This window comes from Balaenoptera borealis (genome assembly GCF_965194805.1).
Source record: "Balaenoptera borealis genome assembly, chromosome: 3".
Taxonomy (NCBI): domain Eukaryota; kingdom Metazoa; phylum Chordata; class Mammalia; order Artiodactyla; family Balaenopteridae; genus Balaenoptera; species Balaenoptera borealis.
In genome coordinates, this window is record NC_138866.1 from 135,343,444 (window position 1) to 135,368,304 (window position 24,861).

Here is a 24,861-nt window from a genome sequence, read left to right on the forward strand (position 1 = left end):
TTATCACTGCATGCTGAGATAACAGGTGGCTTTCATTTTATTTTACTTTATAGGTTTTCCAACCTTTCTTTAATAAGTAATTGTTGCTTTATTGGGGGAGGGGCTTGAAGAAATTGCCTTTTAAAACTTTCTTTTATTATGGTAAAATATACATAACATAAATTTTGCCATTTTAACTATTTTTAAGTGTACAGTTTAGTGACATTAATTACATCCACATGTTAGTTAATTATCACCACTATTTCCGAAAATTTTTCATCTTCTCCAAACAGAAACTCTGTACCCATGAAACAGTAACTCCTCCTTCTCCTCTCTTCCCAGCCTCTGATAACCTGTAATCTATTTTCTGTCTCTGTGAATTTCCTTTTGTATCTGTTTTATTTCACTTAGTATAATGTTTTCAAGGTTCCTTCATGTTGTATCATGTGTCAGAATTTCCTTCCTTTTGAAGGCTAAATAATATTCTGTTGTAAGGATATACCACATTTTGTTTATCCATTCATCTGTTGATGGACACTTGGATTGCTTCCACTTTTTGGCTATTGTGAATAATGCTGCCGTACAAATATTTGTTCAAGCCCCTGCTTTAGCAGTGGAGTTTCTGGCTCATATGGTAATTCTGTGATTAATTTTTGAGGAAGCTGCTGCTTTTTTATCAGGAAAAAACAACATATTTTAAGATCTCAACGTGATTCAGATTTTAGGAATATAGTGTAGGAAGGGACAGTTTGATGTTGATATCTATTGGTTGTAAAATTGAATGCCTCAAAATGTTCTGGGTTTGACACGTGCCCACACCAGCTAGAAACCTATGCCAGCTTTAGAAAATGTCAATATAAATTTAATTTATCCAAATATCCGTAAGAGCTCTATGTATGCCAAGTATTTCAAGGCTAGAAGCTAAAAGAAACTTTGTGATCACTAACTCTTTTTGGAATGTTTCAAGTTGCAAAATCACCCCTGAGAAAACCACATCATTTACTTTATTGCAATCTTTTGCCAACACTTAGGTCTTTTCCTCACATTTCCACACACTAAATTTTCAGTTCCAGGCAAACTCCAAGTATTTTTTTTTTTTTTTTTTTTGGAGTTAGGTACCTAATTAAAAAAAAAAAAAGTCAGAATGTCACTTTTTAAATTTAGTCTGAAATGCAATTCTGTTTAAGGAAATTTTTCTTAGGTAACTTGTCAGAAAAGCATGATTGATTGCTTATGGCTTGAATAGTTTAACAATGAGAATCATGGAATTTAATAAAGTATATTGTTTTCTCACGGGCTTAAGACATCTAGAAAGGATCCAATTCAAATATGACGTTTAACCTTTCTGAATTTTTTCCACAAAAATCTTTTCTAATTAAACTGGCAAATGAAGTAAATCTGGTCCACGGTTTTCAGGACAGGGGTTATCTCTTTTTGTCTGCTTTGAAAACTCTTATGTACATAGAGAAGGTTCTAGAAATAGGAGAATGGATAACGTATGGAGAGGAGAACAAGAATCTTTACAAACAACTGAATTTCAAATTTTTCTAGTTGTACAACCTAACTGCATAATCTAAAACCACAGTTACCTAGGATGTATTTCAGAAAAAAAAAAATCCAGTGTTTTTATGGTGGAGCAGACATGTAAAAAATAGACTTATACAGAGAGTGGGGACGTTGGGAGGGGAACATAAAAGTAGCAATTTAATAGGCAAAGGATTCATATCTAGAATGCATAAAGAATTCCTATAAGCTAATAAGAAAAAGACAAACAATTCAGCTTAAAAATTGACAAAGTGTTGAGCTGGTAATACCCAGGAGAGGAAAATGGAATGGCCAATAAGCATATAAAAATATGCTCGGCTTCACTAGCAACTGGGGAAATGCAAATTAAAACAACCATAAGAAAGCATTTTATACCCATGATATTGCTAAAAGTAAAGTTTAACAACATCAGGTAACAGCATGGAAGCAGGGAAATCAGAACTCTCCTCTCCTGATAGGAGTGTAAATTGGTGAAGCCACTCTAAAGAGTAATTTGGGAAAAATCTAGAATAGTTGAAAATGTACATCTCCTGTGACCCAGCAATTCCACTGCTAGGTATATACATGTGCTTAAGGCAATAAGTACAAATTCCTCCACTAAAAATAGCAAGTTTTATGGGGAAAACAGGGTTGGGGAAGACCACTCAAAACCTGTGGAATTTGTCATGCAAGAACTAACAAAAACAAAATTTTAAAAAATCATGACAAAAATACAGTACAGTTAATCCACTGCTGGCATTCACCCCTGGAGTCCTAGATGTCTGTCCTTCCAGGTTCCTTCCTTTCTGGACAGGTAAGTATAGATGGCCTGCGCAGAGAGCATTTTCAAAAAAATTTAAAATATGGCTCTGGGGATAGCCTTCTATTCTATTTTTTTAATACAGGGGGAAATGCTTCTGATTTCTTCATCTGCACTCCTGTCACTATCTGCTCTGAAGGAAGATATTTCTGTAGATTTTCAGCTCAGATCTGTATTCATTGTTAAGACTTTCTCTTTTCAGTGCTTCGAAACAGTAACATGTTGGGAAAAATCACATATGAGCCAGCATGACCTCCATGTTCTACCAACACCCTTCCCCTATTCGCCAATGGTGTATTAAGTAATTTGTACAAAATGTAACCTGAGTTGTAATACGGATGTTCATTACAGCATTGTTTGTTAGTGAAGAGCTGGGCAGGGGACCCCTAAATGCCTCTCACTTGGGAATGAATAAGGAAAACATGGTGTATACAAATCATGGGATGTTACATAATAACTAAGGCAAATAAACTAGAACTACATGCGCCAACATGAATAGATCTTGAAAACATATATTAAGTTTAAAAAGCAAGCTGCAGAATAAGTAAAATGTTTTAAATCATGTAAAATAATACTAAGGATTACATGTAGTAAAAGTGTAAAAGTATAGATCGGAAAGATACATACCAAAATAATGACCATTGCTTTCTCTGAAGTAGGCAGGAAGAGAATGAAACCAGAAAAAAAACATTTGTAAGTTTTATTTATTTTAAGCAAACAAAGATCTCAAACAAAAGTGAGAAAATGTTATCATTTGCTGCAAATCCTGGCTCGTGGGTAATGCATCTCTTCAAAACTCTTCTCCTTATTTTTCTGCATTAAAAATTTCCCCAATTTAAAAAGTAGGAATTTAACACAGTTTAGCAGATATTTTACTGAATGCTTCATATGTGCACATATGTCCCTGAGTAACACTGATGAAAGGAGAACCACACAAACTCTGCCTGCAAATCCTTTGCAATGTGTGGATGGTAAGAAGGGTGTGAGGGTGTGGAGGTGAACAGCTGATTCCACCTCTGGGACCCAGGGTGGCTTGTTCCTGAGAGATGTGAGGCTCTGGACTGAGTAGTGCTCAAGGGGAAGTTCTCTCTTTAAGGTATGACCTATTGCAGAAATACAAGTTTTGGGGGGGTTGCTTTGTTTTTGTTTTTTAACTCCTTTCCAAATGAAAACCCAATTACATGAGACAAAGGAACCCAATGGTGTAATCAGAAATGGCACAGGAAACCCTAATTCTACTAATTTAAAATGTTATTGTAATGAGGCAGAATTCAAGTCCATCCATGGAAAAATGTTAATTCTCCTTTGCTAAATAAATTCATTTTGTAAGTAGTGTATGAAAAGTGTTCTCTGTGTCTGTTTAAGACAGAACTTCTAACACTATAACATTACCACTTTGGGAACACCTCTTACCCTCTCCTCGCACTTCAGTTTCCCATCTGTGAAAGTGGCCGTGGTAATGACCACCTCTGTGGGTTAAGGAAAGGGAGATGGTACATCAGGTGCAATTCTGGCCCGGAGTAAGCACTCAACAAAGGTAAGTCCTCTTACTCCTCTTTTAGAAGAATCTACTTCTATAAAAGCAATGTGTATGTTACACTAATTACAAATGGTCATTATCTGTTCATTAATGTAAAATTTCTTTCATTGCAATTTCTTACTCCAATAAAACTTATTTTTATAATTTTGAAAAGAACAAAAGATACAGTCCATTTAAAAGTGTCTGCATTTCAAATACTTTCCTAATTCTCACAATTTTCTTATATCACAGAGGTAAATGAACTTGCAGTTCAGAGAATGCCCACAGAGGGCCTTAGGGATCCTTGAAGCCCAGAAATTGCAAAATTGTATGCTCGAATAAAGGTAGATTATTCCAGGGAGAATGTCCACAGCTTTTTATCACGTGACCCCCCCCGCCCCAGCCACCCCTGTAATTTTATATTGTGTGTCTTTCACTATAACCCAGCTTTTCAATTATATACAAAATGTAAAATTTCCTGCCTACCTTTATGATAATAAAAATGGCTAAGGAGGGGGATGGGAGTGGGGTATGGTGATAAAAGAGAATAAATCAGTAAATCAAGAGAAGAGCCTGGTGCAGAACAACAAAAGTGGGATGAACAGCCCCACTCCCTCATCTGTGGCCCATTGAAAAGCAAGAAGCAAGCAGAAGCAGCAGCCCAGTGGCAGTGGATCCATGATAAGCAAGTGAAAGGGATGATATTTATAAGAATATTCAACATATCTTTTTTGTTGTTGTTGTTGTATACATTTTTCTATTGTCATAGTCATGAACCAAGAGGAAATGTTTAATGAAAATTTAATGTCTCTATTGCAAACATCAAATTTTGGAGAGCAAGGAAACGTCTCTGCACTACAAGTGCTGCAGATCCAGGAGGGAGAGGAGGAAGTTCTGGTTCCCATGGAAAATGTCCAGACCCCTCTATCTTTCTTCACTCTCACTCCCATAGGCTGGTGTACTCAGACCAAAAGAAAGTGCCCTGTGCCCTTCTCCCTTGGTCCCTCAGTGATGACTTTGGTGACTTTTCTTGGCTGTGGTCTTTGGAGATTCTTCAGAAGTTCTCACCTATTCCCTCCTCCTGAGGTCAGGAGGCTTCTGACTGACAAGGTCATCCAGTCACATCAACACCCCCTTTTCTTCTTGGACATGGTCAATTTTCCCACGGGCAGGGGAGGGCGGCCTTTGAGGGGCCTCAAAAGTTTCCTACTCTGGTAATGGGATTTTACCTAGCAGCAGTGTTTACTTCTGAAACGAGGGCCTTGGCTGCTTCGCCTCTAGCAAGCCCTACAGACCCCAGGCTCAGCCTCCGCCTTCATCAACCTGAGGCTCCTCCCTCCCCCGCCCTCACTCTCTGCCTCATTGCCATCCACACGGCACAGTCTCTTGGGGGTATCTGGTAACAGGCAGTGATTTTCAAACTTTTTTTTTTAAGTAGTGGAATTATTCTTTCCAAATGAACTATTGAGCCAAAATCCAACCTATAAAACAGCTTGAAGCAGAAAACAGAGTTTGGATGAGGAACTGGTCATATCTTTACTGACTGAACTCAGCCAGAGAGGGGCTCTAAAGCACCCCACAAATCCCAGGAACACCACTGAGAAATACTTGATAGAAGGGAACAGAGCAGTCACTGGTCACTCACCCTGTCATGTTTCTTGATCGCAAACAGCAAAACCCAGTTCTAGGCCCCCTAATCAGTGAAGGAATTCATTGGAAGGCTGCTGCATAGCTGAGAATTATAAGGAAGGCTGGGAGAACCAGGCTCAAAAAAAGAACCAGAAGGGTCTAGATCAGCTGAGATTCTGAGAAGGTCATGCATGAACATACAGTTTATATACCACACAAATCCAGGGTGCCAATCGCTAGACTTGTGCAGTGTACAACCTGCACAGCCATCCATGACAATCCTAAGCAGGGCCCTTGGGATCCCTTGGGAGGTGGTGTTCATATGGTAGGCAGTCCAGGACAACAATGTCCTTCCTGCTCCTGTGTGCCAAGTACTTTACCTATTTCAGCTTATTTCATCCTCTCCACAGCCTGCAGACATCATAAAAATCATTGGGGGCCCTAGTTAAAATGCAGAATTCTAGGCTTTGCCCCCTGGGATTCTATCTGATAATAAAAGTTCTGGGTGGCAGCCTGGAAAGTTCCATATTACAAGAACTTTAGCTGATCCTGATGGGGGGGTGGTACAGAAAACATACTTGGAGAAACACTGGTGGATGTGCCAACTTTTATTCTTGCCATTTTACAGATGGGGAAAGTCTCACCTACCTGAGATCACACCCCTGGCACCTGGCAAAGAGGGGATTTGAACCCAAACCCTTCTGGCTTCAAAGCATGTACACTTTTCATTATACTCAAGATATTGTCTCTCCGTACCTGTTTCCAAAACGCTAGTTCCCTATTGTCCCAAATGTCACTTCATATGTTTCTTTAAAGTGATTTCATTAAAAATAAAACTTAGATTTATTTTAAAAGAAAAAATGTTTATTTCCATAAATAGAAAACCAATGTCATTTGCTACTTGCTATAAATGGGAGTTTACTATAAAAGTCACAGATCCTGGGCCCACACCTGAAAGGCAGGAGCTTTGCCCATCCTGAAAACAGCCGGGCTAAAACAATGCAGCCTCCACACTGAGACCACTTGCTCACCCCTCCCTACTGACAAACAGGCAAATAAACTTGACATTCATATCATACACATAAGGTTTTCTTAACTTGAGGTGCAAGTATGGGCTCAGAGGTGAGATTTCCCCACCATGGGACAATTTTTTCACGCTGCTTGAGCTATGTAAATGTTTTCCTGGGTTGAGGGTCCTTGGCCCTCACAAGTCTCAAAGGAATCTGTTATTCAAAAGAAGGTAAGAACTGCTGTTGGGAACGAATGTTTCCAATCTTGTTTTTCTCTTTAGCTCCCATCCCATGACTCTCCTTCTTGCCCATCGTCAAGAATCCCTCCAGGTGTGCTTTGGTGGTCTTCATCCTTTCTTTGTGGGCCTCGTTTTGAAAGGACATTTTGTCCGTGTTTCCAAGACTGCCCCTGGAAGGGTACAAGGCACCAAAAGGGAGATTTGTGCTCTGAATGGATATATCTTCTCCTTCAGATGTCTGCTCTGTAATTAATCTGTACCTTTGCTCTGGATGTTGTAATAAGTTGAAGCATTTCCCTACAGCTTTTCTTCTTTAAAAAATTATAAATGGAGCAATAAATAAATGGATGGCAGATGGTGAGAGCCAGGTTTCTCACTATTGGAGTGGCAGCAAGGGGAGGAGGTCAGAATGACCCATGTGCTAATGGATTAGAGTTGGAGACTCAGTATGAGACTCTAATATTATTTCATGTTTAGTTTAATCTAGAGACAGATAGATATGTGTAAATACACAAGTCAGTATACACACACATATTTCCTTGTTCTGTCAGCTGAGGGGGCCTGGAAGCAATGACACCCCAGTAGCAGCAAGCACACCCAGTACCCAGATTTTGGTTTCTAATAGAATTCCCCAACAGAAGGAACCAGATCTCTTGGAGAAATGATTGCTTCTAGGACTAGAGAGGAGATATAGAAGATGACACTGGAGTATCTTGAAATGCCAGAAAATAAAAAGGAGCTGAAAAAAACCCTCCGAGAACCAACAAAATGCAATGATGGGGATATGTCAAAGGGACCCGGGAGCCAACCGAAAGAACTCCCAATAGCCAAAGCTGGAAAAAACTGAGCAAAACAAAATAAAGTTGTATTGGATTATAACCCAAAATATGAAATAAATATACATGAGTTCATACTGATGCAAATAATGACTAAAGAAAGAAATAAATGAGGAGGATAGACAAATTTCCCATGCAGAAGAACTCCAAATAATTTATGAAGAAACTCCACCATGAAGGAGGGGGAACATAACTTCCTACTCCTTAAGCATAGTGACTTGTTTTCAAAAAGGACGGTATGGAAAGGGGTGGGGGAAGAGTAACAGTGGAGAAAATTAATAAATTCACCCTCAACCAAGTGGTCAAGGTCAACATCAACAGTGATGTCAGGATGACTGTATGTATCCTTGATATGATGTGACAAGAATGCCACTTGATATTTGGAATCTTCCTCCCCAAAATGCATTATCCCAGTCTGATCATGAGAAAAACACCAAATTCCAGTTGAGGGACAGTCTACGAAATACCTGACGAGTACCTTTCAAAGCTGTCAAGGTCATCAGAAACAAGGAAAGTCTGAGAAGCTCTCACAGCCAAGAGAAATCCAAGGAGACATAACATCCCTTGTGATGTGGGATCCTAGCTGGGATCCCAGAACAGGAAATAGACATTACGGGAAAACTGGGGAAATCTAAATAAAGTATGAACTTTAGTTAAAAATGATATATCAGTATTGGTTCATTACTTGGGACAAATGTACAATAATAAGACAAGATGTTAATAATAGAAGAAATTGGGTTTGGGGTATACAGGAACCCTCTGTACTCTTCGCAAAAATTCTGTAAATTTAAACTGTTCTAAAATTAAAAGTGTATTTAAGAAAAGGCAAATGAAAATTACAAAATAGTTCAAGTGTAAAGAAAAGTTCAGAAAATAATTGAATAGACACACATGATGTACCTATTATCTTGGTTTAACGGATACTAACATTTTGCCCCATTTGCCTCAGATCTCTTTTGTCTTTTCAAGAAATATAATGTTACCAATGTAGTTAAAATTACTCTCTATCCCTTTCCTTTCTCCTCATTCCCAGAGATAATGTCTGAAGTTGTTGTTTATCATTTCCATGCACATTTTATACTTAGGCTACATATGTACATTTCCATTAACAAGATATGCTATTGTTTTTGTGTTAATAGTTACATAAACAGTAGCACGTGGTTATTTAACTTTTGCAAATTGCTCCTTCACACGATATTGGTTGTTAAATTCATCTATGTTGATCACTTATATCTAGTTCATTTATTTTGACCTCTGTATAGTATCCTATTGTAAGTCTAATGCACCATTTTTCATCCTTCCCCTGAGGGACAATTAGGGAAAGTTTTTTTTACTGTTGAAAATAATGTTCCAGTGAACACTCTTGTATGTGTCTTCTGGTGCGCATGTCAACAGTTTTTAGGGTATACTCTCTATGAGTGGCATCGTTGGGTTTTGGGGCAGGTGCCTTATGGATATTGCCAAGTTGCTCTCCAAAGTGGATGTACTAATTCATCTTCCCAGTAGCAGTGACTAAGAATTCAATTCCACCATTCATTCCTGTGAACAGCTGGTACAGTCTAATTCTTAATTTTGCCAACCAGGTTGCTTAGTATATTTTCATGCTTATTGGTTGTTCTGGTTTCTTCTGTGAATTGCCTATTTATAGCTATTGCCTTTTTTGTACTGAGTTGCTCATAAATTTCTTACTGAATACATATTTAATTTGTTACAAAGGTAATACAAGGTTCTCAGATATCTTAACCCAATGATGTACTGAAGCAGGCTCATAGGGTCTCGCAAAAGCCAGTTGTATATCTCTTCAGAACTCTGTGCTCAGTGACCTCACGTTGGTTACTTAAATTAGCCATGGTGAAATATTTACACAAGGAAAATTGGCAAGCTCTACAAGTCAGGGCTCCCAGTACCCACCCCACGTAGCCTATTGTTGGACACACAAGCACACCAGTTATCTTAACCTCCACCTGACTCCCACTTGCTTCAAACATCTCCCACAATATGGTTGGTTTGAAAGCAATCCCTGACCTTCTAACTTGACTTTTCAGCCTATTGGAACTGGGCCTTGGACCTCTTTCAGGAGCTATTTCATCAGAGTTTCTATAATATGATACAGGCAATATCCTATTAAACTAATACATCTTCAACTTTGAAGCTGTTCACTATTCGTTTAAAGCAAAGGCAGGCTCCTTCAGCGGCCATCACACACAGCTATCCAAGCCCAGAAGCAGACTCCAAATATCCAGTTATCCTGGAATTGGAAGGAACCTCAAATGTTACCCTGCCGGCCACTCAGTCAATTCAGTGCTTCTTTGGACAGTTTCCCCAGCAGGTGTGGATCCATTCTCTGCATGCCTACGATGATGAGCTCTTTCCCACACAAGGCAGTGCTGCAAGCAGAGCCTGAAAGATAATGCTACTTATTTGTTTCTACTGGAAAAGAAGAAACATTCTTAAAAGTAACTGATATCTGCTTTCCTTCCCATTGGGCTAGCTCTGCCCATTGGAATTACCTGGGTCAAGTCTAATAGTCATTTTCTAGGCATATGAAAACAGAAGTCACATAAGACTTCATGTCTCTATGTCTTAATCATTCCCCAAGGGATAAAGGAAGCATCCCTTTCCCATTCTTGCCCCTGTGTCAGTATGGAGTTCTCTTGTTGATCAGTGGTCCTCCATGGACAAATGTAAACAACCTGATTCTCCATATGTGGTCTCCACACTGCAGAGCAGCAGACATCTACATAACTTCAAGATCTCACTTATTTGTAGTGTGTCCATGAGGCCAGCAACAGAGTTTGGCACTATTAAGGAGCCTGACACATGGATTTTTTTTTTTTTTTTTTGCTGAAGAAATGTACCAATATATTCTATAGAATAAGGCTCCACTAGAACTTAGTATCCAGAAGAGAACACTTTGCAGGAACATTCTCAATGATCAATGAGGGGATTATCCCTTTTGTGGGTCACCCGTGGCCACTTGGCGTAGCCCCTGCTGTGGTGATATTTTTGCTTGTCTTTCCATACTTACATTCTTGGAATACATATGGGAATTAAGAACTGCTGGAAAAAAAGTGTTCTGCTCTAAGAAACCCTAATGTGTGAAAAATCTGCATTAATAAAACAAGTTAGGAAACAATTATTCCTTGAGTCTGGCTTCTGTTGCCTGTGCATTGATTTACAGGCTATTAATTACTTGACAAAGAAGTAAAGGTAGGAGCTGTAGTATGGGATACCAAGGTACCACTCTCAATTAAAAACTGAAGAAAGAAATCATGGTATTTTAAGAAGCAGAAAGGTCTACTCCAATATGATCATTTCACAGAGGAGAAAACAGGTAAAGCTACCTTCACAGAGTCACAGAGCTTTGCAGAGTGGGGCAGGGCAGGGCAGAGGAGCCGCTTGTCTCCTTTTGGCATGTTGCTGATAAAACATCTCAGAGCTGGTGGCATTAATCAGAGTGAAGAGAAATTTTGATTTAACCCCACTTTTCAGGTACTTCTAAGATGCATTTCAAAGATGAAGAAGCATCTTTTGTGCTTTCTGCCAGCCAAGGATCCTTAAGATTGAAAGTTAACTACGTGGAAGAGTAAAGATGGCACAGCCATCTCAGAGACCTAAGTGAAATAGACAAGTGAAAAAGATGGAGCTAGTACAGCGCTCCTGGTATTGCTTACTTTCACACAGATAACTGCAAGGGGAGTTGAACACGCCTCACCCTCAGGCTAGTGACAGTTTGTGGAAGGCTGTGCAGCAACAGAAGCCTTCCAGCTTCCACCTTGGATCCATGGCGAGCACAAGGGTGCCTGTCACTCCTGGCCCAGGCCTGGGTTTTCCAGGAACTTCCCTTACTGATGTTACACTGGAACATGGTTCTGGAAGTAGTCACAAAAAGATGTCCCACTGTCCCTGTCCAATGTGGAGGTTTCTCAAAACTCCACATTGCTTTTAAAGTATTACGGAGGAATGTAGCACTTGCAGCCCCGTGAGCTGGCTATCTGTGCACATCTAAAATAGAAAAATCTTTTCAAGCTGAGTATAAACAGATCTCAAGGAGACTGGGACTCACCTCGCTGTGGCTGTGCAGAGACCGGAACCATCTAGAGATCCTTTGTCTCTTTCCTGCCCCTGGATTGCTTTGTGGAGACACCCTTGGTGGCTTCTCCAGCTAAAGCCCTTCGCAGGAGAACTTAGGCAGATGTATCTCTGAAAGTGTATTGATTTGTAGAGACAGCTGTGGGCTTGGAGGTTGGAGATGAGCTCTACTAACTCACATAATAGCAAAAATGGAAAGCATTGTGCTAAGCTTTTTTAGAACAGCTGCAAAATTTCTAAATTACATAATGCACTCTTTAAAACTTAAAATTCAGATATGATTACACACAATGAAGTGCATCCATCTTAAATGTACAGTTCAATGTGTTTTTGATGAATACATACACTACCATGCTTTTGAGGCTTATCTATGTTTTTGTATGTATTAATAGTTTGTTCCTTTTTATTGGTAAGCAGTAGTGTGTTGAATGGCTATATCACGATTTGTTTGTCCTTTTCCCTTTTGAGGTACATTTCGGTTGTTTCCAGTTTTTTACTATTATGAATAAAGCAACTATCAACATTCCCATACAGGTCTCTTTGTGAATATATTTTCATTTCTTTTGGTTAAATAGCTAGGCGTAGAATTGCTGGATCATGAGTTAGGTGTATGTTTACTTAACCTTATAGGAAACTGCCAGACAATTTACAGAATGCACTCTTAATGAACCTGATTACCTATGAAGTGAATTCTTTGACATTTTTTGTTTCATGATTTGTTTTTGTCTTGAATTGCATTGATAGGATATGGGTACATATTCCTTGAAATATATCCTTAAGGGTAAGACCTTGATTAACTATACAATTTTAGTGGTTCTTTAATGCTTCTGATTTGTTTATACAAACAGCTTGGAATCTGGAAGAATCATATTGGAAACCTGGGATGATCTCTTTCATGAATTTCTCCCATATTTTTCTTTCTTATCTACCTTAATATTTTATACATGCAAAAATATGTGTAACATATGTGTTAGTTATAAAGCATACTTATAAAATGGAACTCTGTAAATCTACCACCCCATCTGAGGATGAACATATTTCCAAGAACATTGCATGTGCCTTTGGGGTTCTCCCCACTTCCTCCCTGAAGTAACCAAGATCTGGATTTTGTGCTCTTTATGAATCCTCTTGCTAAGACAAAAACAAAAGCAAAACAAAACAAAACAAAAATATTTTATCATGTATTTGTCTTGCTTTAAAATTTGCCTCATAGTTTTTGTTTTCCCTGCTTTTAAGAGCTTTATCAAAATGGTATTATGTGTATAGTTTTTCGGAACTTGCATTTCTTTACTTAACATATTGTTTCAAAGATCTGCTCATGTTGTATGTGGCTGTAGTTTATTCACTCGCTGTTGAATGACATTCCTTTCTGGGAATATATGACAATATATTATATTACTTGTCAACTGTCATTTGTGCTGTTTCTCATATTTTTCACTTGGTATATATTACATTTGGCGGGGGGGATCTGGTACACTTAGCACAGTAATTTGAGATATAACTCTTTTCAAGTAAACAGTTTTTATAAAGTGAAAATGAGCAACCTGTTTCAGTTCCAAAGTAAGGGAAATTTATAAGATACCTGGGGAAAATTGCATAAAACAAAATGTGTGACGCATTGGCAGTGCAGTTGTAAAGCAAATACTCCAATTAATGTTTTACTACCTGATTTTATTTCCAAGGCTGAAAAAATAAGCTTGACTTTGGTATGTAGAATGTAATAATTGAAGAAAATGCAAATCACCTTCTTTGTCTATGTAATCAAGGTAGAGCTGAAAGGCAACCTAAATTTTGATTTTTTTTCTAAATATTAAGCTATATGATAAAAAACATTTAACTTCACTGTCTAAAATAATTTAACCTTATTGACGTCCTAGCACTTTAGGAAAAAAAACATTTAAAAAAATCACAAATAAAAGCTCATTTTGGTTAAAAAAAAACCCCTACAATTTAAATAACTGTATGCATTTCTCTTTATTCCATATACCCCCTTATGTTCTCAGGGACAACTGAATGAATTTACTAATACTAAAATATATATTGTGTAGTATTTAAAGATCTTATATTAGCATCATTCTTTTAAAAAATCAGCTCTAAACTTTTGTCTTAATTTACAAGTATGTATTACAAAATTCTGAATATTAAATATAATGAAAATATAATATTGATATTCTTTTACATTTAATTGCAGAATGGATCTGTAGGCATTGAAACCAACCTCATATAGGGAATTGTCTGAAGAAATATTTAAAAATTAGTAGACCAAATTTTAATTATTCATATGGTAGTGCCTACTTTTAAAATGATACATGCTAAATTTAAATTTCTTTTTAAAGATTCAAATATATTTCTTTCTTTGTTAATGTCCAGGAATATCTAAAACTGGAACATTTTATTTAAAAATTCAGCTGAATTTCAGTTAAACAAAACAATCCCATATGAATGACTTTCTTAAGTAAAAAAAGATTTATTTCCCTTCTATCCAACTGACTCACTGAATTGAGCTAAAAATTTCCAAGGGGAAAAATGATCTAGGGAATAAATACAGGGGGAAAAGGGCTAGGTTTCCATTATAATAGCTTTTGACTTGTTTTCAGCTCTTAATTTAAAAAATTATTTACGAACGATGGGATGCATAATGTAACGCGGAAATCTTTTACTATTAGAGTAAAAAACAGAAACCTACTTTCCTTTAGAACAGATACCCTCTTACCAGACAGCCTGACTGTTTATGATACTAACACTTCTACTCAATCTCGACATTCACAACTGTTTTGTTAGCCATCTTCTTTTTACTTATTATTGACAGCAATTAGCCTGAGTCATGAAACCGGACCACATTAAAGGCGACACGTGGTCCAATCACTATTTTTAAAAGTCCACGTATTTCAAACTCCTCTCTCTAGCCATTGCTGGGCTGTTTCCCGCTTTGAGGACCTGGTCACCACAGCGTTATTCATTAGATGGCAGTCCTAGTGCAGTCTCTCTTTGGGGAAACCCCTCCTTGGGCACATTCAAGAAAACCACAGAGGAGACTGGGCTGGTAGTTTCTAGTCACTTACAGAGCGAAGGAGGCAAGAGAGACGTGCCCGGGAGGACCCGAGGCAGGTGCGGGTGGGTTTCCGCAGTGACCACTCATCGTGCTTGCGTGAGGCGTGTTCGCCTGTCGCGAACCCAACCAGGAGACCCGTCTCGGCCCCGGTCCCCCCACCCCTTCCTCGGGGAGCCCCCTCGGACACGCCCCCTAGCCTCGGGGCCCCCGGAGCCCCGCACCGTGCACGCGCCCTGGCCGCTCCCCTCAGCCACCCACGTGGTGGAGCCAGGAGAAGCGCGAATCCGCGAGGATCTCTCTGGCCCCGCCGCGGGTCTCGGAGGCCGGGCCAGCGCTACCCAGCCCGGCCGGCCCCCAGTCCGGGCCCCCATATTTCCTCTCCCGGAGGGAGGGAGGCGACACTCCGCGGGCCAGCCCTCCCCGGCTCCTGCCGCGCCCCCTGGCGGCCGCCGCGGGGACGCGCGCTGGGCACGCGGGGCAGCCTGTCTGGGCTCCCTTTCCCCGGCTCCGGGCCCCAGCGGGCCGTCTCCCCTTGCTCCCGGGGCCGAGCCACGCGAGCCGCGCCCTTCGCCCTAGCTGCCCGCGAGCCCTGGAACTGTGGGCTCCCCGATGGCGACGCCGTGGCCGCCCCAGCCTTGCGCGAATGTGCCCACTTAGTAGCCTGGGGGTCTCCTTTCTCCCAGGTATGCCCCTCCCCCCACGTTCGAGCTTTCCAGCAGGCTGCGAAAAAATGCCGCATGCACGCACTTATTTATTTCTTTTGCAACAGCTGCAAGAAACAATGAAGCTTTTCAAGAACTGGGGAAACGCGTTTTCCAGCCTTGCTGTTGTTGTTTTCAATGAACCTCTCGGGCCCCGCACTCCCCGCCCGCCCCCACCCCCACCCCCACCCCAGCCCCTCCTCCCCTCCCCTGCTAGCTCCTCCGCCAAGCCCGGACCGGCGCCGGGGGCATTGTTTTTGGAGTCTTGCGGGAGGGGAGGGCGCGTGCAGGGTGGCCGGCGCAGTGCGGGTGGGGGCGAGAGCGTGTGGGCGCGCGCGCGCGTGTGCCCGCGCGGGCAGGGGGCGGGGGCGGTGCTTCGCAGCTTCGCATCCCACGCCCGGGCTCCGCTCCGCACTGCCCTGAGATCCCAGGCTCCGGCTCTTGGCGCGCGCCGGCCTGGGCCGGGCCCTCCGCGCGCCGCGGCTGCGGCTGTGGCCGCTCCAGTGTGCGCGCGGGCGAGTGTGCGCGGCCCCGAGAGCGCGCGCGCGCGAGCCCCCAGTGTGTGGCAGCGGCGGCGGCAGCGGCGCGGCGAGGCTGAGGCTCTTGTTTACCAGCATTAACTCTGCTGAGCGGAAAAAAAAAAAAAAAAAAAGGAAAAAAACCCGAGGAGGAGCGAGCGCACCAGGCGAACTCGAGAGGCGACCGAGGGAGAGGGACGCCGCCAGCGAGCCTGCCCCCGGCGCGCCCGTGCCCGGAGCTTGCAGACCCTCGGCCCCTCTCCCCGGGCCCTCCACGCCCCTCCCGCGCGAGGGGAGCTCCACGGCGCGCCGCGCGCCTCGGCTTTGACCTTCAGCGAGCCGGAGCCCCCGCGCGGAGCCGGCGGCGGCGGCGGCGGCGGCGGCGGCGGCAGCGGCGGCGGGCGGGGGCCGGCGCGGGTCGGGCGGCGGCGGCGGCGGCGGCGGCGGCGCTGAGCCCGGGCGGCGCGGCGGGAGTGCTGAGCGCGGCGCGGTCGGCCCGCCGCTTTGTGTGTGTCCTGGATTTGGGAAGGAGCTCGCGGCGGCGGCGGCGGCGGAGCTGAGGGAGGAGGCGGCGGCGAGCGGAGCCCGGAGGAGGAGGAGGAGGGGGAGCCGCTCATTCATTTTTACTCCGTATTTCTGCCCCCCGGTCGGCCTCGCCCGCGACCCGGACTTCGGGGCAATCTTGCGAACTGCGTCGCGCCCTCCCGCCGCGGAGGCTCGGGCGTCGGACAGCCTCTTCCTCTGTCTGGGGTCGGGTTTGTCCTTCCTCGCCGAGACGGATTTGGGCTTTGCCCCCTTTCTTTGCAGTTTTTCCTCCCTCCTGTCTCTTTGGGTTTGAAAATGGAGGCCGACGACGCCGACAGCCCGCCCCGGCGCGCATCGGGTTCCCGACTTCGCCGAGTCCTCGGCCGCGGCTGCCGGCGCTGAGGGGCCGCCCAGCGCCGCCGCCCGCCCCGTCCGCGCAGCCCCGCGGACCCCCGGCCGGCGCCGCCTTTGGAGTATTGTTGCCTTCGCCCTTGTTTTTGGAGGGGGGGGGCGAAGACTGAGTTTGAGACTTTTTCTTTTCGTCCCCACCCCCCTTTTTTTTTGAGAAAGGGGAATTTCGTCCCAAATAAAAGGAATGAAGTCTGGCTCCGGAGGAGGGTCCCCGACCTCGCTGTGGGGGCTCCTATTTTTCTCTGCCGCGCTCTCGCTCTGGCCGACGAGTGGAGAAAGTGAGTATGTGCCCGCCGCCCGCGGCCACTGCGGGAACTTTTCCTCTGAGGGGCTGCGCCCTGTTTGCGAAACACGAGTTGCCACCGTCGCAGCTGTCGGGCTCCCGGTCTCGGGAGCCGCGGGGCGGGGCGCCGAGGGGCTCGGCCGGAAGGCCGGAGGGGCCCCGGGGCCCAGGCTCGTTAGTTTGGAGCCCCGCGGGCCCCAGCTCGGCGCATCCCCACGCGGGAAGGGCCTTGGTGGCTTTCTCTTTCGCTGTCCCGAGAGCCCTGCCCCGGGGGTCGGCTGTCTCCGCAGCGCTCACTCCCGGGCGGCCCGCGGGCTCCAGCGGGGAAGTTCGCGCCCGGCTTCCCGCACCTCGCGCCCCTCCCGGCGCACGGGGCCGCGCACCGCGCAGGCGGCGGTGGCAGCTCGCGCGGCCACCTCGCGGCTGGGGCAGACTCGGTGCCCGGTGGCGGGAGCGGGCAGCCTACTGGCCTTGGGGGTGCAAGGTGCCCTGGAGGAGGTGCCTGGCGGAGAGGCTTCGCAGCCCCAGGAGAGGTTTCCAAACATTCTAGCGCGGCCTTCTGTCGCACAACGCGCTTTGTCCCTTGGGCTCTTTGGGTTCCTGGCCTTCTCTGTGGCTTTCGCCGGACCCGCGGCGGGTCGCCAGTCCCCGGCTTCCCAGGGCTGCTCAGTGCTGCTCGGGGGTGCAGGGAGCGTTCCCGCCTAGGCCCCCCACCCCTCCATGCAGCCCCTGGAAAAGTGCGAGGTCGGGGGCCCTGCGTCAGTTGGGCTCTTCCGGGGAGCGCGTCCGGACCCCCAGTTCAGAGGGTGCTGGGAGCTTGTCCCAGATTCTACCGGTGGGTGGACGCTCTCCTCCTCTTGGCGGGGCTTGGGGTGGTAGGGCAGCATCCGAGTGTGCGGGAGTGGGTGTGTGGTCGGAGCCGACTTGCATTTCCATACACGTGCTCTCAACGCGGGGCTGTAGCTGCAGCCACACGGCCGCTCCGGGACACCGAGACGCCGGGCCCTGGCGAGAGGTGTCGTGCGTCGTCGTTTAAGGGGCGCCAGGATCTGCGGCGGCGGGGGTGCGGAGGAGGGTGTTTTGTTTTGCGACCGCGCAACCTTGGGCTGGGTTTCGTAGCCAGAGTTTTGTTGCACTCCCTCCCCCGCTGCCCCGCACTTCCTTTGTACATAGTTAATAAGCAATATCGCTCCACACGCTGTCGCCTGCAATCTGATAGCTTTTGTTTTGGTAGTGTCGGGTAGGGGTAAGGAAGTGCGGGGAGGGAGGGAGTGAGAACTTAGGGCCCCGCGGGGTGTGGAGGGAGGAAAGGAGGGAGTCCTGTTCTTCTCAAAACATTAAAGTGAGGCTTACTGGTACATTCGCGATGGCAGGGTAACTTGAACGCGATTAAAGTTTAAACGCAGTCACAGAACTGGGGCTAGGAAAGACGAGGGCGTGTTGGTGAGTAATGCTTGCCGAGGGTATGCAGGTGGTGCCAATTAACTTTGAAAAATCACGACGGAGCCTCGAAGAGTGAGGGGGGGGAATCGGGAGGCAGCGGGGGCTGTCTGTCCCCATCATAGGGGCAATTCGGAAAGGCTGTTCCTGTAAACAAACCCTTCTTAAACGTTTTGTAAGAAATGAGTCCATGACGGAGTAACAGCAGATTTTTATAGAATTAGCGTGTTTACTTCATGGAGTAAGACTGTGATTGAGTCCGGACCTTCTACAAGTCTGAACTCTCCTGTTCTTTGTTTTCTAAACTTTCCGCTGGCTGGATTGGGCGAAGGGCTTTCGGCTCCCTTCTAAGGCTCACAGATAGTGTTTGGGGGGACAGAGGAGGGTTTCTAGCCTTTAAAAGCTAAATATAGCTTAGGAGACACAGGAGAGTTAATCCATTTTACTACAGCATGTTGTTAAACTGTGTCGTGTCTCTGGTTTTATTGTTTAATGTTAGTAAGTTCTGAAATTCACAACAGCAGGAATGGCCTTGCTTCTCCCATGCAGGACTCCGGCATTTTAAAATAGGATATCATGTTTGGAGTTCTTCGTGAAAAATATTCTTTGTGAAAGGTGGTTTTTTTCCCTGAGAAAACAGTCAGGAGGGGTAGGGGCATTTTAACGTACTTTTGTAGTCCTAGATGCCAAAGCTTTGCTCAAGGATCCCTTGAAAATGGTTGGTTTCTGAAAACTTGATGGATGGCCAGAAAGCACCCCAGTCCTCATTATGGTTTGTTGAAGTTCTAACTCACTACCTGCCCCTCCCTACAGCTTGGAAGTTTTCAGGAGTAAATGATATGCTCAGTGTCAGGGTGTGTTCAGTTCTTAGTCCAAAAGGTGCTGGAACGCTTACTTCTGATAGAAATAAACCACTGAGTCCTATCAAAGACCAACATTCTTTTGACTGTCTAGTATAATACAATAGAGACTGGGGTGCTGTTGATTAATATTGTGTTGGCCTGTTTAGGGATTAGTGTTTTCTCTCAGAGTGTGATAGCAGTAGGGATGATTTTTTAAATCTTTAACTTAGGAAATCTAGACGTTTCGAAGCAGATGAAGTCATACAGACTTTTGTATCAATGTACTGTGAACAGTGCATCTGAAGAAGGGAGGTTTGGGAGTTAGGAGTGATAGCCAAATAATATGATGCTTTTTTTATATAAAAAAAAGTCAATGTGCACTTTAAATGTATTGTGGCCATCTCATTAAAAAGATCCGGTCATCTTTCTGCCCCAGGCACAGTCATATCTTATTGTCAGGGAAATGTAGGTATGTGAAAGGTTGGTGTTAAAAGAAGTTGCTGTTTTATTACCAGGAGAAGAATCCAGAATAAGAAGTTTGGAAAGAACCTAAATAGCAAATTATAGTTTAGCTTCTCTAGAGGGAAATAGCAAGTAAACGGTACTTTTGCGGAGGGGTGGGGCGTGGGTTTGAAGTTTAAAAGGTTATATGTTTGATTTGTCAGAAGGATTAGAAAAGTCCAACGTTAAGAAATATGCTAAGGTTGACTGGAAGAACATTAAAAACATGCTAAGTGGAAGAAGTCAGTCACAAAAGACCACGTATTGTATGATTCCATTTATATGAAGTCCAGAATAAGCAAATCCATAGAGACAGAAGGTAGATTAGTGGTTGCATAGGGCTGGGGGAGGAGGGGGTGGGGAGTGGCTGCTAATGGATGCAGGGTTTCTTTTTGGGGTGATGAAAATATTCTAAAATTAGATTGTGGCGATGGTTGCACAACTTTCTGAAAATACTAAAAACCATTGAATTGTACACTTTAAATTAGTGATTTTTATGGCATGTGAATTATATCCCAAATGTAATATGGGATTTTTAAAAAAAAAAATGCTAAGGTCGAAAAGAATGCGTTGTGTTCCTTTGAACATAGAATCTAGATTAAAATCATTAAGTAAATTTGTCCAGCAGGTTGATGTCTCTCTTTTTTTTATTTATGGAGTTTTTCAGATCCATGAACTACAAACTGATCGCTGAAGCTCTAACAACAGAGATTCAATGCCATAGGAGAAAAGGACAGACAGGAGAAAAGAATCTTGGTTAGACATAGCTCACATTAAGGATTAAGGGGTTGGGTTAAAAAAACGCAAGTGCTAGTAGTGAAAGTCCGATTTGTGACAGTAAAATCCTTAACTGAATCTGAAACGATGTTGGTCTTTCCAAGATGAGAGTTTAGGAGCCGAGTCTGGATGGCATTTTCTGTTCCAGTTTTCTTACATATGTTTTCGAACAAGAAAGAATGTAATGTTTAAGATGATAAAGAATTTCCACTGTCTTTTTTTTGATATCCCGTATTAACCACCCTGGTAGTAAAAACTGAGGAAGAACTGTTCATTTTAATGCAGTGGGCTTTTTCTTCTTTGTTGCTTGTTTTATTTCTTAAATAGCTCCAGAATCTGAGCAGGTAAGAGAATCTTTTTAGGATACAGCAGCTTTTTCAGGTATACAGTGATTTTTTTTTTAAGTTAAAATTTCTTATTGAACAAAAGATTAAAAAACATAGCAAATGCATTTTTGTTTTCAAACTGTTCTGTCTTTATCCAGATTTACCTTGGCCTTTTAATAGGAAAAGACCTAAAGAATAATTGTTGTTTATTATTTGTTTTTGGTCTTCCTCTGAGGCTCAGTTTACTAATAAAAATGTTTCCTGTTCTTCTTATTGTTGCAAGATCAGGGCAGTAATGAATATCAACTGTATCGTTTTCACTTGTTGCCTTAGAGTTTTGCCAAGGAGAGCCCTCCAGGGACAGTAGCTTCCTTTTAAATCTGGTTTCATTTGTTTTGTAAGAATGAGCTGTAAGAAGCAACTGAATCCAGCCAGCACTTATTGAGCACCTGCTGTATGGAAGCTGGATCCTTTGTTAAGTGATGCCCGAGCCTGCACAGAAAGAGAACTTCACTTTTGTCCTTGGGGCATTTTGTATAATCGTGCATGAAACAAAGGTTCTTGAAAATTCAGATCTTTTTCAGACTCAGCACAGGGTACACAGTTCTCAAGTAACATTTTAAAGGCTCTTTAAAAACATTTCTGTAGACTTAAGACAGGAAGCAAATCAGTGTTGTTGATCTTCTGAAGGCCTGTGCGGCACCGCTTGCCTTATTAATACCTTCCCTCTTATTGCATTGTCGCTGGCAGGCTGTGACATCCATGAGAGTCACCCATCTCGATCAGCTTCTTTATAACACTGGTTATGGCAATTGTGATTAAAAATGGACAGTTACCATTTGCCAAAACTTTAGTAGGAGTTACAGGTGTATACATGAATGTTTCACAGCACGTTTTGAGTTGTAAGGAAGATGGGACTTAACTTGGTTTAAATTTTTTGGATTTACACATTGCTTAGTTAGCTTTCTGGAAATCTTTAGAGAACTTTCATAATTGTAAGGCCTTATTTAATTTAAAATACTTTGCTGATTTTAAAAGTGTGAGGGGGTAAGAAAGAGATTGAGGAGGCAATTAAATCTTGAAATGTTTTTTAATTGTAAAATGTCCAAGCCGTGTTTCTCTCTGGGTTGTGATTTTTTTCGATTTGTTTTCAAAACTCACTTAAAAATCAACCCTAGTTCATAGAAGAGGTATTTGTGCCCACAGGCCAACTTGCTTTGAACTGCGGTTCTTAGCCAACTTATGACAGGTGCTATCTGAGTCCAAGAGATGCATGCCTCTCAATTGTACTAAATATATAATAGTTGCACACGTGCTTGGGATATAGTTTCTTGATTTCTCTGTCTGAGATGTTCCAAAGGAAAATTCTGAACACTTTAAAGACAACAAGTTGAATTATGAATGAAGCACTCTGACCTCTCCTTGAAAATGGTGTTTGGCATCCGATTATCAAGAGGAACTTTTCCAGTTATTTGTAAAGAAATGATTTGGCTTAAACTAAGGTGGCGGGCGGGGGGGGGCGGGGGGGTGGGGGAGTGGGGGGGTGGGTGGAGTGGGGAACAACAGTCCCAATGTTTTTGCACATTGAGACTTGTTGACATTTGGGGAGGATTTTCAGTATTTGGAAAGATTAAAACTTTGAAATAAGTACCACCCTTATACCAACCCCCAAGGATCTGGAAAGAACCGATTTCTTCTGAGGAAGGGGCATACATTTGGTGTAAAGTGGTTGGTAAACAGAAGATATTTAAAAACAAGTTAGGTTGTTATCTCAATAGATGCACATTCCCTGGGCATGGTGAAGTTCGTTTCTTTTGATAAATTGTTTTGGTTATATTCGACTCAAAATATTAAGTGTCTTTGATTTTGAGACTTTTGAAGTTTGAAGACTAAATTGTTTTCTATTTTTTTTTTCTATTTTTAAATCATCAGTTTTACTCATGTTGTAAAATCCCAAATAATATGTTTAGAAGATTTCTCTACTTTTTCCACTTCTGCCATCTTCACTTAGGGCTTATGAAATTGATTAATTTCAAAATCTGAAGGAAATATTGATATTTCTTTACTTGAATTAAATGGTTTTTTCTCTTTCCTTTTTTCCTCAATAAATACACGTTGAGTACTTATTGGGCTCAATTCTTTAAGTTTAAAAATTTGTTCTGATAATCATAAACTATCCTACATATGATTTTAAATATATGAGTCAAATCATAGAAATTACTTGCTATGTTTGTTTAAAACACTAAAGAAACAAACTAGTAAACAAGGCTTTCATTTTTCTCTTTTTTCTGCCCTGGACTAGAAGAATTTTTAAACTTATAGGTTGCTATTCAGATTTTACTGGAACACAACAGAAAGTTTCTTTTATGATGAAGGGTGAATGCCTATGATTGCAATAACTTTTACGGTGTATTGTTGCTACTATTTATGATGGGGAAAGGTAGGTAGGGATGCAGGGACTGCCTTTATTCTCATATTGGTCCTCTCCTTGGTTAGTGCTGGTGATGGCTACTTGGTCAGTTGCTGGGGATGTGTCCATGGAGCTGAGTGTCCCACGTATGATTGCTGATGGTTTCTTATTTGAAATAGATTGGAGGCTAGCCACATAGGGAAAATGTGCATGCATAAGACAGGTACCACCAAATGCTGCAGAGATAGCTATACCTGCTGTAAATTGTTCACATTGTGATAGTCTGGAAGTCTTAAAAATTTTTTTTTTTTAATTTAAGCATTTGTATTTTAAAGACTTGAGAAAGTATTCTATTCCTAGTCCAGAAAGTTCTTGGGAGAAGGAGGTTTGAAAGTTTATTTTTTATATCACTCCTTAGCCTCTTAGTCCCCTTAACAAGACAAGCATCTACTTTAGTAATAGTTATATAATAAAAAATGCCACTTGTTCAGAATTGTGTGTGTGTATTTCCATCCATTCATCCGAGTTCTGACAGTTTCAAGTACATTATTGTTGCTGTTTTGTATACTTTTGTATGGCTACTTTTTTTTTTTTAAACCCATCACTAGCTTTCTTTAAACTGGCTTTGGAATTATTTGTCAGGTTGGTAATTCAGGTGTATGCATACTGCTTTCTAAATTACTCTTGACGTGAGAGAACAAATATATGTTGACAGTCTTAAAGCATAAATGTTTTATAGAGCAGAACTTTAAAATTTTCCTTAGATATTTTGGATGCCTACTTTCAGCTTATCCTCTCACATAAAATACAGTCAGTGGTTTGTCTCTATAAAATTGATTATTGGAAATACATGTTAGACTAAGTACATGAGACAGTACCAATTTGAGTTAGGCAAATTTTAGTTAATAACACTTCAAGGGAGAAAAGTGTGATGATGATTAGGGAGAGATGAGTTTATAACAGTTTTTCCGAAATTGGAAGTATCCTAGTGACCTTTAATAACCTCCTGGAGAAAAGTAGTAAGCATAGAAAGAAAGCCCAGGTGAGAGGTCCATGAGCTACCTTCCTCTATCAGCTGGCAATTGTTTTCTTAAGTCATCAGCTGTTAATTATATTTAGGTTGCAAAATCCTCAGCAGTTGTGCTCAGATTATCAGTGTCATCCTGTGTTTATTCTCCCCACCTAATTTTCTGGGGTCTCATAGTAGTGGGTTAATACCTACCAATAGCTCACAGACTCCGAATTTGAAAGAGAAACACAGATTGTCATGAAAAGAAATGAACAAAGAGACCAGGGACAGAGGAAGGTCTGCTGTTCAGCTTCCTTAGTTCTGTTGTCTGATTTCTGTGGATAATGAGTTCATGGCACATGTGAGGTCACAACATGGTATAGTTTAATCACAGGAAATTCTTTTGTATTGCTGCTTT

The 24,861-nt window shown here is 42.7% G+C and overlaps 1 protein-coding gene across 2 annotated transcripts in view; it reads left to right on the forward strand.

Moving 5' to 3' along the window:
• Window positions 1-16,992: 16,992 nt before the first annotated feature.
• IGF1R (insulin like growth factor 1 receptor) overlaps window positions 16,993-24,861 on the forward strand; it is a 311,346-nt gene continuing 303,477 nt past the window's right edge. For both annotated transcript variants that reach the window (XM_082387087.1, XM_082387088.1), the window contains exon 1: window positions 16,993-17,133. In XM_082387087.1, coding sequence (XP_082243213.1) covers window positions 17,040-17,133 — 94 coding nt within the window. In that variant the 5' untranslated portion in view covers window positions 16,993-17,039. The remainder of the gene's footprint in view (window positions 17,134-24,861) is intronic.